Source organism: Lolium perenne, chromosome 1 (assembly GCF_019359855.2).
Source record: "Lolium perenne isolate Kyuss_39 chromosome 1, Kyuss_2.0, whole genome shotgun sequence".
Lineage (NCBI taxonomy): Eukaryota > Viridiplantae > Streptophyta > Magnoliopsida > Poales > Poaceae > Lolium > Lolium perenne.
Genome location: NC_067244.2, coordinates 215,680,406 through 215,696,737, shown reverse-complemented (window position 1 = coordinate 215,696,737; position 16,332 = coordinate 215,680,406). Strand labels below are relative to the sequence as shown.

The following is a 16,332-nucleotide window of genomic DNA, read 5'->3' as shown; positions in this document are numbered from 1 at the left end:
AGTCGGAGGAGAGCTCCGAAACGAAGAGGACTCTCAACGGTGGCTACTGTAGCTAAGCGAGAGAGGGAGGAGGGGACTTTTTTTGCTACGGCGTACTCGATCTTCTGGTTTGGGGTAGAGGATTCCTGGAGAACTTATGGTTCAAAGTTGTAACTTTGGTTAATCATGCTTTGAATGTAGTGGCACATATAGGCTAACTCGTTGTTATGAGTAACGACATTCCGTAATTTGTAGAGTCCCAATTTCTAAAGAAGGAGAAACATAATCTGAGGCAGCCTCGTGGACCTAACAGTCTAGTCCTATTCACATTTTCTGAGATCAGATCAGATCAGATCCAACGATCAGCAACTCCCACGGCTCCACGGATCTCCGACCTTTATCTCCCACCGGCTGGGGCAGTAAACATTTATTTCCCCATCGTCTTCTCCGTCACACAACTACCAGCACAGCACAGGGGAGGGATCTCTCCTCCCACCTCCTCATCCATGGCGCCGCCGAGCCGGATCCGGCTGCCGCGCGCCACCCTCATCCTCATCCTGCTCGCCCTCCACCTCTCCCTCTCCGTCGCCGCCCAGTTCGAGGGCTTCGACTCCGACGAGCTCCCACACGCCGCCACCGCCGATCTCGCGTCCCCCGACGACGACGACGAGGGGCTCGACCTCGACGTCGACCTCCCGCCCCCGCCGCCCATCTCCGTCTCCGTCTCCGCCCCCTCCCCACCCGTGACCACCACCACCACTCCCGCAAACCCTAACCCCACAACGCCTCCGAACCCCACCCCCTCGCTGGATTTCTGGGACGAGGACGAGTTCGAGGGCATCCCGGTCCCAGAATCCCCAACCTCCGACCCCTCCTCCGCGCCGGCCGAGTCCGCCCCGTCAGATCCCTCCGCCGCGGACGCGGCGCCTGCCCCGCCGGCCCCGCCCAGGACCCCGGCCGAGCTCCTCCGCGCCTTCTCCATCGAGATCGCCTGCGTCAGCTTCCTGATCTGCTTCCTGCTCAACTACTTCACGGGCAAGAAGCAGAACGAGGCGATCGCGCTCGCCTGGGCCACCAAGTTCGCCACCAGGGACTCCATCTTCGACAAGAACTTCAGCCTTCTCGGCACCGGCGACGGCAAGGATACGCCCCTCCTGCTCAAGGAGGGCCAGGACGTCTTCAAGTTCTACGCCAGCGGCAGGCGCTTCTGCCAGGGCATGCTCGCCACCATGGAGATGCGCGCGCGCCACGACCTGCTCTCCAAGCTCCTCGAGCTCGTATTCCCCAGGAAGGACACCATCACCTTCGAGGTCGTCATGAACGACGAGTCCATGGACCACGTCATGGTGGCGGTGGCGAGGAAGAAGGCGGCCAAGACCATGCACAAGGAGGAGAGGGATCTGCAGAAGTTTGCCTCTGTTCTCGCTTCCGCGCCCGCCGGGAAGAAGTGGGTTGCCGATGAGCTTGCTGTGGTCGCCGAGTCAAAGGAGGTTGCTGGGGATATGATCTCTGAGGCGGTGCTAGATCAGGTGAGGCTTTAATTGCTTATTACTTGCATTCAGAATTCTGGTTCTATAGATACAGCTGAACTGGGTAAGTATTTCCTCCGGGTTACATAGTTTAAATCGAATCAGATGCCCTGCTGATTTAGATTTTATTAATGAAGGTATCATAGGTAAAAATATCCATTATAATTGAGCTATTATAACTCTTGAATTGTTTAAGAGTAGCCCTAGATGAGAAAGATGGAATGTTTGTGACTTGAGTAACCCAGCACACTTTCCTAAATTACGTCACTACCCACATATGTTATTTGGATAGAGTGTAAACGAGATAAATTGTATGTTAATAAATTAAGCTTTAGCTCAAGAGAGAATTAGCATCAACTGGATCCTTGTGTTTTATAACTAATATTTGTGGATAGCAATCTTGTAAGATACTATATTGATGCTATGTTATCATGATGAGAAAAAGCACCTGCTTGTATGGTAGCATTAATTTTATGACTGCAGAAGTAATGTATCGTGATGACCTCCTCTGAATAGGGTTCTGTTGACTTTGATTTTTGAACATGCCATATTTGTCTTGTGAATGTTTCTTAGGGCAGCCTTTTGCATGGAAGGAATATCTTGAACTTTTACTATCATTGGCAATAGTTCCATCATGCTAGACTTGTGCCTAGCCACCATTTCTTTTTGTAATTGAGGCAACTCCACAATTTTAATACGAGAGCAAAGCTATGTGCGTTGTGTAGCTATTCTGCTTGAGAAGCAGATGATTTTGTTGTTAAGGTCCTACTTAGCTTAGCTTAGTTTTTTTTTCCTTTTTTTTGTATATATGCTCAAATTTATTGTGAAGTAGATTTGATCTTAATTCTTAAAACGTAGGCAAGATTTTGTCGTTAAGGGGAGTGGTGTTTCGGAACATGGGTGCATATGCTCCCACTATTTTGAAATGCATCTCACACGGATTTTGAACTTCAGAAAAATTGAAACGAAAATTTTGTACGTACATCTTCATGTGCTACACGCTCACAAAGTTGTTTCATAAAGAATCGACTTATTATATGATGTGTGTAAAAAAGACAAATTTCAGTGCAAAAAATAATGCTTTTCACGAGATAAATTTTCTCTTTTTTGCATAGACCACAAAAAATGTTGGATTTTTGTGAAACTTGAGGAACGCACATATATTATGAAGATGTACATGTAGAATTTTTTGTCAAATTTTTTCGACACTTCGAAATATGATTTTTTGGTAGAGGGAGCATACGCACCCGGGAGCTGAATTGAATTTCCGGGAAGGTCCTACTTAGCTTAGCTTAGTTTTTTTTTTTTGTATATATGCTCAAATTTTCTTGTGAAGTAGATTTGATCTTAATTCTTAAACCGTAGGCAAAGTTGAAATCAAGTTTTGGCCCCTGATCTAGGTTGTAAACACCCATCCCTGTGCTCAAGCCTGACTAAATGATCTTCCATAAAACCTGCAAAAACATCAATAAAACCTACTTCGAGGTTATTGCATTTAGTGTGACTTTACCAGGCTCAAGCTATATACTGTTCTCACAATTCTCTTTCTGCAGGTGCTTGGTGAGAAAGCATTCGAGAAACTTGGGAAGTGGTTCATTTCGCTTCATTTTTCGGATCAACTGGCAGGCTCCTACAAGAAAGTCCTCTCGTTCAAGTTTGTACTGCCAGATGCAAACAACATGGCTGATATGACAAAGTTAGTTGCTCTTGTGCCGTTCTACATTGATCTGATTGGACGTTACAAGCTGAGCTCACATGTAAGTATCATCTGTTCTTCCCTCTTGGTTCAGTGATTTTCAGTTACGCGTTCTGAACCTTCCTGTCCATGCTAATTGCAGGCACGCTCCAAAACTGATGCCGCTAGGACAAAGGCTGCTCAGGAGGCTTTCAGGGAGCTTCAGGGTGTCAGGCAGGAAACCCTGCTGAGGAAGAAGGCTGAGAAGAAGAAACTTATGGAAGAGGCAGAGGCCAAATTGAGCGCTGAGGTGCTCCGCAAGAAAGAGGAGAAAGAAAGGAATCGGCAGATGAAGAAGGGGGCGCCCAAGGTTAAGATGCTGCGTTCTTAATAACATGGAGATACTGTCGTAGCTATTGGCCTTTGCTATTCACTTGCTGATTAGCCTATAGTTCAGCATCAGCTAGACTCTTTTGTGTTTCAATTTTGGGCCACTGGGTTTCCCTGTTCTGAGAAGCAAAAGGAAGAACAAAACTGCTGACACTGCTTCGTTTTGCAAGCTGGTGTTGGTCCAGTCTATCTGAATTGGCTAGACAGCAGCTCACTTGTAAGAAAACACGAACGCACTTCCGTGATTTGCTGTGTAATATGTCGATAGATCTGTGGTCAGAAACTCGAGACACTTGGATAGTTGGATTACATGGTTTCAATTTAGCCGATGTGCTGTTAATGTTCAGTTTACACATCTTCTACGGGCAGAATAATCTTGGCAGCATGTGTTTCAACAGTTTTTTGTGCTGTGAATGATAATAATACTACCTCCATCTGGTACTATTGTTTGCTCCCTATTATTGTTATTATACTGATCTCGTGTTGATGCTACTAGGCATCGAGATAACTGAATTTCATGTTATTGTCGGATATTGAATTGTATAGAAACATGTGAGTTTCATTCGACTGTAGTCGAGTGCCAACCTTGTGTTATTCGGGAGAGAGCTTAACTAACATCCAGGAACATGTAGTGCTAGACTAAACCCAGTTTGGGATGCGCTATGGAAATACAGGTTGTGCCTGCTTGGAATTCTTCCTGCCTGGCTGCCTTGGTTTGGTTAGCAAATCCTTAAAGAGCACTAAGCTCCCAGGGTGGCGCGCGCTCCTGGTCGCTCGGCATGTCCCTTTCATGGGCCCTACAGGTAGGAAGTATGTGAACGAGGAGAGGGTCGCAGACGTCGGTTCGGGATTGTTTTGACCGAGACTCGGCGGCCGTCCAGGACCAGCAAGAGCAGCAGAGCCCTAGCCGCCGCCCCGGCTACCCCTAGGCCCCTTCCTTTCCTCTTTCCTACCACTCAATGAGCACCCCATGGCGACCCTCCCACCGCCCCTCCTCCCGATGAGCACCGCTCCTCCGAGCCGCGGCCGTCTATGACCAGGAGGAGCAAAGACGGATCATCATCGTCATTCCTCTACTTACCCGTGGCTCATCATCCTAGATCCGCCCCTGCTGGTCACGGGCGAGCCCCCACGCCGGGGCTACATGAGCTGAGAAAGAAGCTGCAATTCAAGGTGAGGAATCTAACTCCCTTCCCTTCTTCCTCCCGATCTCACTCCCTTCAGATCGATTCAAACATTGCTGTCCTCTGCCTCCACTAAATTCCACTTGCACATACATCACCAGAGTGGAAGAAGAGGAACATCTGTAGCTGACCTTTTTTTTGATACATGTGTTCATCACTGTATTCTGAACACTTCCAGTAGATGACGATGGTGCTCACTGCTGTGCCTGTTTATTTTTTCACTAAATGGCTGGAGTTTCATCAATATATGTCAGCAATATGAAGCTAAATTTCCAGGAACAAATTCCTATATTTTTCATAATTCAATCGGTTCGCCTAGAGTTCTAGGTTTAGTCAAAGTCAAAGTCAAAGTTTTTTTTCAAAATCAAAGTATTCAAAATCAAAGTTTCCTCAAATAAAATGGAGGGAGTAGTAGGGCAAGACTGGTTGTATAACGTGCTTGCAGTTGCTTTTAACTTGGATCATGTATATGCTTCTAATTAGGACATGCTGATGGTGAATACATATAAATATTCAGAGCAAAATGAAGTTGCTTAGCTGGTTGCATCAAGTAATATCATACCTCTAACATCCAATTGTTTCATGTTTTATTTTGGAGCCACCAAGTGCTGATGATTTCACGGCCGTCAAACGGCACTGGATATTCCTTTACCAGTGCCACACATTCAGGGATACACATCCTTGACAAAGAGAGTCCGGAGAACCTGATGCTACACACCGCCGTTCCAACCATTGATGATATTATGTCTTTGTACCAACGGTAATTATATATCAATTTTTTTTGGTAAAATCCTGTATAGATAGCTATACACATACTTTTTAATTATCTGTTTGAACATTTGAATGTTTAGATTAAAAAAAAATACATTTGCAGTGTTACCATGTATATTCAAAAGGAAATAGGCACTGAATTTAATCGCAAGAAGTTGACACTTGCACCATCCGGTGTCACTGGGTGCCACACCTTCAAGGAGACAGAGTCTGTTCTAAATTATGCTGAATCGTTTTTTAGCCTTTTCAGCCTACCTGAGTACTCTTCTTATTCTTTAGCCTAATCTGGTTTTATTGTTGCTATTTCTAAGCATTATTTGTATTATGAGCAGATGGCAAGATGATAAACCGGTGCATAGGGATTGTCGTTGGGATAGATGCATTTAAGAACTCAACATGGCAAGATGATAAACCGGAGAGGTGATGCCATCGATAACTATGGAAGCAGAAAGCTTGACAACACCGGCGTGATCTCGAATGACAACACCCCATCCCATCCGATTACCATTAGGAAATAAAGCTGCATCCACATTGACACAAACCCAAACAGGAGGAGGTAGAATCCGACGTGGAGTAGGATAGGAATCACACCTGATCGCTGTTTTGGTTTTGTAGCAATGTAAGGCAATATTTTTAGCATACACCTTGATCTTTCCAGCAAGCCAGAGACGCGTGTAAAAGCCCTTTGTCATTTCTAGCATCATTATGAGTTTCCCAAATATGCCAGCACGTCACTGCCTCTGAATATCACTAGCTGTTCAAGAATTCGAACATCCATTGCCTCATATTTCTGAAAGACTTTCTACAGAGCTTGACAGAGACATATTCTTTCACTGAGTCCCATACTGATCAATCGGAGGCACAGGAAAAAAATAAGTGTTCCACGCTCTCTGATCTGCCACAAAACACACATGTGTCTTTGGTTGGAATATGAAGACACTACAGCCGGACCCCGTAGGCAGACAATCATGAGTCATTCTCCATAAGACAATTTTCATTTTACCAGGACATTGAATTGACCCTCTTTTGATTGTGCAACCTCATCTGAGTTACTCCCTTTCCCAGCCCGTACCCCAGGATGTGTAGAAGGATTAAGATCTTGCGTAGCGCGGACAGTATGAAGGCCCAACTGAGCATGTGGCCAAGAAGCGAAGTCTTCCCCGCCATGGCGGCTGATCGGTATCTGTTGGATAATCTGCATTGTCTTCAACGAACAAAGTTCGGACAGTATCCATGCCCCATGCATTTCCTTGTGAGTTCATCAAAAAGCTTACTGGAGCATTCCCTGGTAAAACTTCCAGAGTGGAGAAAGTAACTGGAGGCAGGCCTGGATCCAGTTGTCGCTCATGATCTTGATCTTCTTACCGTCACCCACTCCCCAACTCAGGATTGACCACTGCGTAAAGGATGAAGACCTTAGTTTTCCAGCTGATAGGAAATCAGAATTAGGGAAGTGCCATCTTTTCAGTACCCGTGCATAGAGCGAGGTTGGTTCAGTAAGCATTCTGCAACACTGTTTTACGAGAATAGCCTGGTTGAACAGGACGAAGTCTTTAAAGCCCAACCCACCGAGAAATTTTGGCGCCAACATCGAATCCCATGAACGCCAGTGCATATTCTTTCTCCCCTCCTCAAAACCCCACCATTTGTTAGCAATAATGGTTTTCATTTTCTGACAAATTCCAACCGACACTTGAAAGCAGTATAGATTACATATGAGCAAAATTCCCTGCCACCACAACAACAATGAACTTATTTCAGTGAGTTGTGGGATATGATCTGATTGAAAATCAACACCTTTTGATGTCTATATGCCAATCAAGTTGTATTTTCTTATGACATGATGATGGTTTCTAGTGTGGTGTGCTAATTGTTAGCTGGGAAATGCTATTGTCTTAAGAAGTACTGCTTTAACCTAATCAAAGTCCGAGTCAATCTTCCTATGTTTTATGAATTGTGTAAAAAAGACCATTGAAAAAAAAGAACGGCTTGACCATTAATTTCAAACTAAAAAGGAAAATATTTCTGACTATCTCTTTTGTGTATTATTGGCAAATGTTTGACCTGGTCTATTTAACTCTTGGAGTCTTTTGAACATTCGTTACTTACTGTCAATATTCCGTAGCTGATGTTGTGGTTGATGCAATCGTGACTTTATAATAACCATCCAAATAGCACAAGACTGCAGGGTCAAAGAGTGGTGAAGATAACCCCTTAACGTTTCATAACTGAACTACTACTACTACTGTTGTTTGTCATGACTGATTCATACACTGACAACACTAAATTTGTAGGCCTTCCAGCTGGTCTATGTGCCTCGGCCGATGATCTTGCAGAGGGTCAGCTTAAGATCAATTCTATTGTCACCACAGTACGAGAACAACACCAACTTAACAGCTGCATCAACATGAACATTCCGTCCGGTGTGCCCAGCGCGTTACTTATAGAGCAGAAATGCATCCAACCTTAAGACGGATTATGATGTGCCATATCCTTATGCACCTACCCTTTTTCTTTACTCACCAACAACGGACATATTGATTTTTTTGTTTGTTCTCACAAAACTGTACATGCATCCATCCAATTTAGGCTTAGTATATTCATATTACAAATTCAAAATCCTACACAGGATAGTATTCATGTGAGTGTAATATCAAACTGTATGCTTGTTTAATTGAACCATATTGTTGTTGTATATGTATGTGGTTGGTGCTACCTCAAGTGATAGAAAATGTAGCTACTTGCTTGAGACTGTACTGAAGTTACACATGCTACTACTGTTACTACAAACTATACAATAGCTAGCGATTCAGAGCCAGTGACAGATGATTCAAAGAATAGGAGCAGGAATACAACGAGACCAATGCCAGTTGCGCGTGACGGTTCTACAATATGTTTGTTTATGGAATGTGCTCACAAATGAAAAAAAGAACATCTCTTTAGGTGGAATCAAGACCTGTTGAAGATGCCACAGTTGAGGTTCAGGATGGTTGATCCAGGTCCCAAGACTGTTAGTTGGTTGCAAAATTCTGTTTGAATGTGTGTTGCCCCCTTTTAGCCAGATATTATAGTCTAAATTTTTATTGTCATTCAACTCATGTCATAGGTTCAGGATGGTCAGCGAACAAAAACCAATAATATATAGGCACCGACAAGATAGTAGCCCCACCACAAAACCTAAACGTATTTAGCAGAGGACGGCGCGGCAAGACGCGCTAGGTCCATCTAGTCTGCATATTATTACTCACAGTTCATGCCTTTTGTGTGAAGATATCAAACACTCTTTGTTTATGTGTGGAGCAAGACAGTGGCGGAACTACAGGTTTTGGAACCAGGGTGCATTGAGGTGCCACAAGAGGTAAACAACATTTTCTAGGGGGTGCATGTGTGGTGAAAAACTGCAATTTTGCAAAGAAAAATTTATCTAGGGGGTGTCCTGTGCACCCCCATAGCTAGCTGTGGATCCGCCAACGGAGCAAGATACGGAGAAAGATATGACTGGAATTTAATTGAGGAGGCGTCTGCTGCTGATAGATCAGGTAGTGCTGTTCTCGAATATTTGATCATGGGGAAATTCCCAAAAATCCACGATATGGATTATGCTGAGCTTAGAGAAGTTCCCTTTTTTTTAACACAATAGCATGATACATTTGGTGTATTAGAAGGCAGAAAACTTACGGCGAAACGGTACAATCACTACTTAGAGCGGTGATGTCAATTAATGTTTGAGTTGCAAATTTCGTGCAACTTACGCCCAAATATAAAGAGAAAGAAATATGTTGGACTAAGATCGTGAGGGTTTTGTTTCTATCAACATGGGTGTAACATTTTTGACATTGAAACAAGAAGGGGATAAACAAGTGCATTGATCTGTGATGACAGAGAAATTTTTCTTGCTGCCATATAAATCATAATGTCGATTATGATGCTCCTACTACAGAGGTGGACTCTATTTATCAAACCAAGTGGGAGCTCAAATAGTGGTGATCGAGTTTGAATGTCTGATTGTTTAGATGTGATCGAGACCTTGAAGACGTTGGGTTTTCGACCACCATTGCAAGTCCAATCATTGAATATAGTCGTTCTGTCTTAAAAAGGATGTCACAGATTTATCTAAATTTATATATCTATATACATATATTTAAATTTAGAAAAATATACGATATTCTTATAGTAACGTAGGAAGTATTTGTATTGAAGCAACATCGTCTACTAAGGTTGAGTTAGTGTTTTGTCATAGAAATGCTAATGAAGTAGCTCATGTTTTAGCGAGAGAGTGTGGAACTCAACCGAATATGTGGTTTGAGGATCTCCAATTTTTATTGTTCCTAAGTTAATTGACGATTTAAGTGTGTTTTGATTATTATAAGTTCTAGTACAGTCCTGCTTGCTTGGATAAGAAACAAACTAACATCTAGAAACTGTCCTTGAAACATGTTTTTGTCCCGGTTTATAAATAAAGCAACCACAACCATACATAGTACATAACAAGTCTCAAAGTAAAAAAAAATAAAGCTATGTTGAGGCCAAAGAAAAAACATGTATGTTCAAGGTAAACCCCCCAAAAAGAACAAGCTTTTGTTCTTTTTCTACGGGGTACATTGTCACACCTACTGAACCTGATGGTGCATCGGTGGACATCAAGGCCCACATGACAGACAAGGACGAGTGAATGAGTCGTGTGTGCGTGTGTGCTCTATGAGCTGTGCTATGGACCCACGGGCCCAGCTGTAAGTGTGTGTGTGTGTGTGTGTGTGTGTGTGTGTGTGTGTGTGTGGGGTTAAAAGGACATGGAAGCCACGGGAGTGGGCATGCTTGTATCGTGAACTAGATGATACCCCGCGTGGTGCTGCGGAAAGTTATATGCATATAGAAATAATAAAAAAACATACTTAAAAGAAATGAAAAAATTAGATCGAAAACTAAATAAATAGAAGGGCACAATTGTTGTTCGTATTATATTAATGGCATGCTGTTACCAAGAAATCAGCATAGACGACTGATCTGACAACTTTTCTAAAATCTCACTATGAAGAATTAGTGAATCCTTCTAACATGGAAAAAACATGACATTATTCTTATAATATATTTATCCATGTGTATACTTCAGTCGAAAAACAACACTTGAGGTAACTGATTCACATAAAGCTTCTCATATATATGGAGTTGTGTCAAGTATGCTGTGAAGGAGATAGATTCCTAAAGAGTCCTTTTATTTGATGAGGGAACCCATCAGTGGATGCAATAGTAGGACACACATATATATGGGGATTTTGTTGTTGACACCTTTGTCGGTTAAAATGGACATAATCATAGCCTGTGGGCATAACAGAGAATTAAATGTTATTCATTATTGTACATTCCAAACAAAATAACAATGGTAGATGTGAGACATAGAATGGCACTTAAGAGGATATATTTTCATTTCACCTGAAGTTGCTGACATTGTATACCTATATGGATGTATCCCATAGTGCTGAATATCAGTTTAGCTGCAACTTAGAGCGTAACAAAACTATAAAAGAAACAGATGCAAGAGGTGAAATTACTTTTGGGTTTTGAATGAACAAAGAAGGACCTCCGAACGTTTCATGGCACCACATTCAGAATAATAAGGGATCAAGGCAGATTGAAAACGTGTTTTGTAAAATAACTGAAAAGTTAAGACATAGCAAGACATTGAGTCTCATCTCGGAAACCCGCCGAGTGAAAATATGGAGTAATATTGCAGATGAAGATACATATTTTTTTTACCCACCATAGAAAAAAGAACTCTTTTCAGCTACAACCAGGTTCTCCCTTGATATATGGGCATACTTCAAAGTTCAAAAGCACTGAAGGCGCAGTCCACTATGCCAATCTTTTCAAACTGTAGCTCGTTTTGTATTAGACAAATGCAATTATCTCATTGAAATAACAGATGAACTTTTACATAGAGTCATAGACCTACATCCTTTTATATGACAGCAATAGCATCTTGATAGTTTACACACTAAAAGAGGTCAACCAAGCAAACAGTTGGGCCAAAATTTTAGTAAGTCTGACCACAATGTAATTTGTGACTAACTGGCTTCTCTATTCTTTGGTCACGACAGGAAACACATACTCCAAATATTGGGGCCTGCACATAATGCATTGGTTTATGAGTTCATGTTCTGACTCATGCATTCATTCCGAGACCTGAGCCTAATGTGATCTTGAGACTCGTTCACTGCTTGAATAACAATGATCAGTATACCAGGAAAAATGCTACAGAGGATGCTTATTCAACCCACTGAAACATGTGACACGAATGAAATTTCTCAATCAGATCATGTCATCCATATTGTAAAGTTCAGAATTGGAACAAAATGATAGAAAAACAACAGTAAAAACAGTAAAAATAAACAACAGATGATCCGGCCAGACATTACTTGAAACATATTGAACATAATCCCCCATGGGGCTTTTCGTGTAGAAGAATGAAACCATCCATTTTTCCATATATCCTATATGGCAAACAAAAAATTAATTCTTTACCTGAAAAAAAAAGGACTGAAACAGTCTCCCAAACTGAAGAATAAATACAGGAAACTTCTGCCCGAAGAATTACATGGAACATGTACTGGACTACTGGTACGGTTTCTTTCATGCCTAATAGACTGATACAGTGGATCGATCTTGTGGATTGATAATTTTTTAGGCAACATATTGTACCATCGCGCCATGATACCTTATTCTTGCCCGTTGAGATTATTTCTGAGGTTATGTTCAATGAAGTCAACAGGTCGGCATGACGAACAAATTGTCAAACGCATGTAGTGTAAGAGATAAGAAAAGAAAGGAAGAGGAAAAGAGGAACTAACGGAGGTGCCGGCCACGCTGAGAGCATGTCTAACAGGCCCCGTATTTTTTCGCCCCGTAAAACGCGACTAGAGGGTCCTGTATCCACTTTTCGCCGGCCGAAAACTCGGGCGAGCTAGCAGACTCCGTATCCCTAAACTGTAAAACAGAATATTCTAGGAATATACCAAATTAATTTTATTTTCTTTTTTTTCATCTTCTTCCTCCTCTCCTTCTTCCTCCTCCAGCCACTCCCAAACTATGATATAGCATCAAATTGAACAGAGTAGCAAGCCTCTCGACCCGAGCCCGCGCGGCCGCGCAAGCGACAAGCGCGCGCCGGCCACGTCGTGTCTCCACGGGAGTGCCTGGGTGCGCATCACGGCATCAGCATGATTCAGCTTTGGATTCCAGGGCATGGCGGGAAGCCAGCCAGCCAGCCAGCCCGGGTCGGCGCGCGCGCGCGGCCGGACGCCAGCTATTTTCCGGCCGAAAGCAACCAATTATCAGGGAATAGCCAGACACCCGTGGCATCAGCAGATCGTCCTAGTCTACGCCGCCTCCTGCTCCGCGCCCTGCTCCTGGCGCGGCGTTGCCTGCTCGCCCACCGGCGGTGCCGGTCGCGTCGTCGAGCTGCAGCTCCCGCGCCTCCACCTCGCGGGCTCGCAGGATCTCGATCTGGCGCGATTGGGTGCGTGCAGGAGAGTCAACGAGGCGAAAGCAGTTGCGATTTCCTGAAACTTCAGCGCGCCACGAGTGGGGGGTTGGCCCTGTATTCAGCCTCCCACCCCGCACAAGTAAGGGGCGAAAGCCCGCCCCGTAATCGAAAACAGCAAAAATCGGAGCGGGGGCCGTTTTTACGGGGTCTGTTAGACGGCCGGGTAGAGCCAAAACCCGTATTCTGACGGTTATTATACGGGTTTGGCCCTTTTAAGGGGTCTGTTAGACATGCTCTGAAGATGACGTCGGCTTTGAAGACCTGGTGAGCAACCGCCTCATCCGAGTCCGCTCGAGCGAGATACATCAGTCACTAAATCCGAAGAAATCTTCAGTGAGCAGACCGAGAAACCTAAAAATCCAAAGCAGTCGGGTGGAGTTGAGGTAGCAGCAGACAAAATCGTTCCAATAAATCAGGTGCAGGGGCAAAAGGTTGAGCGGATTTCCAGCCTAAGCTGAACCTGCAAGATTGGGAAGACATATTTAGGAATTGAAAAAAAAAGGAATTAGAATGGGGAGCGGAAAGGTAGCAACGTGGAGGCCAGTGGCAGCGCGAGCAGAATGGCCTGCTTGAAGCGATGGCAGCCTGGCCTGCTTTTTTAAGCTGGAGACGGCGGCGGATGAGTTCCATCGAGAGCAGTTTCCAGTCGTCGTTAATATTAGCAGTTTCTTTTTGGGTGCGGGAGTGCAGACCGGGAGGAATCCAAAGAGAGACTGCGGACAACCATTGGTGGGCATCGATACAGCCCACTATGAACGATTGGGAGAGGAAGCAAGAAGCCAGACGTGACGACCCTTTGCGCGACAAAACGGGTTGGATTAAAAGAGGTGACGTGGCTTCACAGGAGGGCAAGAAAATGGGATCAGGAAAGAGAAGATTCTAAAACTCTCATCCAAATATTCGTCTGCTCTCCCACCTGAAGTGCTTCTCCTCATCTTTGATCTGATTATCCCATCTCTTCCTTGCTGCTTCTGTGTTGTTTCGATTCCATCATAGATCGGACATCACAACTTGGTATCCAGAGCCACAAATCCTCAAAAAAAAAAAAATTCCACATCCGCTGCCCACCACCTGTTTCACAAAATGGCGAGCTCGGATTGCGCTCAGTAATCCCGAGATTGAGCCCGTAACATTCCACCGCAAAAGGTGCTGACTCACTCCGGTGAATCGGCTCGAAATCCTGCGCGGGGTTGGGCTCGATTCAGGGTGACGCAACGGCTCCGGCCAGGACATCCGTTCCATCCGCACAGACCACCTTCGTGTTGCAGAAAATGGAGGAGATGCAGCGGTCCATCACGGAGTTGCTGACCCGAGTGGGCACCGTCACGGACGAGATCCAAAGCGTCCGCAAGCAGATGGAAGACTACGGAGCAGATCTCGACGGGATCAAGCGCAAGCTTGCTGAACCCGCACGGCCGTCCACGATGCCGCGCCTCGAGCTACGACCGAACGTGATTCCGATCCTGGACATTCCGCAGTCGTCCGCGGCAGGAGCAGCGGCTGGAGAGACCATTCCTCACGCGGACACTGGCATGGCGAGGATGACTACCACTGCGAGGTTTCACACCGCCCCCAGCTCGCCTACAGATCATGAGGAGGTACGTGTGCGTGCGCCGCGACATGATTTCCCAAAATTTCATGGGGACACACCATTGCTATGGATTGATCAGTGTCTGACGTACTTTGACATGTTCAAAATTCCATCACAACAATGGGTGAGTATGGCTTCTCTGTACCTAGAAGGAAATGCAGCATTATGGTATCAATCACACAAGCGTAGAAATGGAGTATTGGGCTGGAGCATTTTCACGTTGGCTATTTTGGAGGAATTCGGCCAGGATGAGTACGATGGTCAGATGAGTAAGTTGATGCAGCTTCGGCCAGAGTGGTACTGTCGCTGATTACCGTCGGGCTTTCGAGGACTGCATGTGTCACTTGCTTGCAGTGGATGAATCCCTGAGCACTCGCTGGTTTGTGTCTCAATTTGTTTTTGGCCTTCGAGACGATATTCGAGCTGCTGTCCGCTTACAGTCACCATCCAGTATTGCTCGGGCTGCTTCCTTGGCACGTATACAGGAGGAAGAAATAGAGCACCATCGTCCTCGGGGCTCGGGCACGACCTCTGGCACCAACGAAACACCCTCCAGCAATAGTTGGCAATCCGGCTCCTGCTACTCGCCTCGATTGGCCGAAGAAGCAAGGAAACGATGATTTTAACCCGGGAGAGGCAGCTGAGAGATTTCCGGCGGGCCAATAACTTGTGCTTCAAGTGTGGAGACAAGTACTTCAAGGAGCATCAGTGCAAGCGAACTGGACAACTCCTGACAATCGAGATTGGGGAATTTGGTGAAGTATTATCGGATGAAGCTGTGTTAGCTATCGAATTGCTACAAGAAACACCAGCGACTGAAAATCTATGTCACATCTCCCTTGAAGCCATGGCAGGCACCGAGAATGTTAACACTATCCGTCTTCGGGCTACAGTGGGAGATCAAAGGATGCTCCTATTAGTCGATTCAGGCAGTTCCACAACATTTGTTACTAAAATGTTTGCTGACAGGACAGGTGCACAATCACACCAGCGCCAACGCCAACGGTGTTAGTCAAAGTGGTCAATGGACAGATTCTGTTATCCAATTCGCAAGTTCATAATTTACAGTGGTGTTATGAGGGGCATGTATTTACTGATACTATGCGTATCCCTGATATTGGTGCTTATGATGCTATTTTGGGCAAAGATTGGCTGGACAGGTGTGGTTCTATGATGTGTCTGTTGGAGATATGCCCAAGAGGCAATAATAAAATGGTTATTATAATATATCTTTGAGTTTATGATAATGTTTACATACCATGCTATAATTGTATTAACCGAAACATTGATACATGTGTGTTATGTGAACAACAAGGAGTCCCTAGTAAGCCTCTTGTATAACTAGCTTGTTGATTAATAGATGATCATAGTTTCATGATCATGAACATTGGATGTTATTAATAACAAGGTTATGTCATTATGTGAATGATGTAATGGACACACCCAATTAAGCGTAGCATCAGATCACGTCATTAAGTTATTTGCTATAAGCTTTCGATACATAGTTACCTAGTCCTTTCGACCATGAGATCATGTAAATCACTTATACCGGAAGGGTACTTTGATTACATCAAACGCCACTGCGGAAATGGGTGGTTATAAAGATGGGATTAAGTATCTGGAAAGTATGAGTTGAGGCATATGGATCAACAGTGGGATTTGTCCATCCCGAT

General features: G+C 44.4%; 1 protein-coding gene and 2 long non-coding RNA genes across 6 annotated transcripts; 2 read left to right on the top strand and 1 right to left on the bottom strand.

The window, feature by feature from the left end:
* The first annotated feature begins 400 nt into the window (after positions 1–400).
* On the top strand, positions 401–3,919 carry LOC127323899 (uncharacterized protein At5g49945). Its single transcript, XM_051352005.2, has 3 exons — positions 401–1,508; positions 3,062–3,265; positions 3,347–3,919. The coding sequence occupies exons 1-3, from the start codon at positions 486–488 to the stop codon at positions 3,572–3,574; spliced, it is 1,455 nt and encodes a 484-aa protein (XP_051207965.1). The 5' UTR covers positions 401–485; the 3' UTR covers positions 3,575–3,919.
* A 492-nt stretch (positions 3,920–4,411) lies between these two features.
* Positions 4,412–8,268, top strand: LOC127323886 (uncharacterized). 4 transcript variants are annotated; one of them, XR_007866029.2, is made up of 4 exons: positions 4,412–4,746; positions 5,356–5,517; positions 5,632–5,736; positions 5,861–8,223. It is a non-coding gene; the product is annotated as an uncharacterized lncRNA (long non-coding RNA). The 4 variants fall into 4 exon arrangements; XR_007866026.2 differs by having other exon boundaries at positions 4,414–4,746; positions 5,632–8,223; XR_007866028.2 differs by lacking the exon at positions 5,632–5,736 and having other exon boundaries at positions 4,415–4,746; positions 7,823–8,268.
* Positions 8,269–10,469: 2,201 nt separating this feature from the next.
* Positions 10,470–13,855, bottom strand: LOC139833215 (uncharacterized). The gene is made up of 3 exons (XR_011748571.1): positions 13,602–13,855; positions 10,959–13,528; positions 10,470–10,845 (listed from the first exon to the last, which is right to left on the bottom strand). It is a non-coding gene; the product is annotated as an uncharacterized lncRNA (long non-coding RNA).
* Positions 13,856–16,332: the final 2,477 nt, after the last annotated feature.

Bases quoted from the DNA above. Each gene is read 5' to 3' on its own strand.
- LOC127323899 (XM_051352005.2), top strand. From the start codon at position 486: ATGGCGCCGCCGAGCCGGATCCGGCTGCCGCGCGCCACCCTCATCCTC. The intron at 1,509-3,061 runs GTGAGGCTTTAA...CTCTTTCTGCAG, and splicing joins CTGAGGCGGTGCTAGATCAG to GTGCTTGGTGAGAAAGCATT. The intron at 3,266-3,346 runs GTAAGTATCATC...TGCTAATTGCAG, and splicing joins GTTACAAGCTGAGCTCACAT to GCACGCTCCAAAACTGATGC.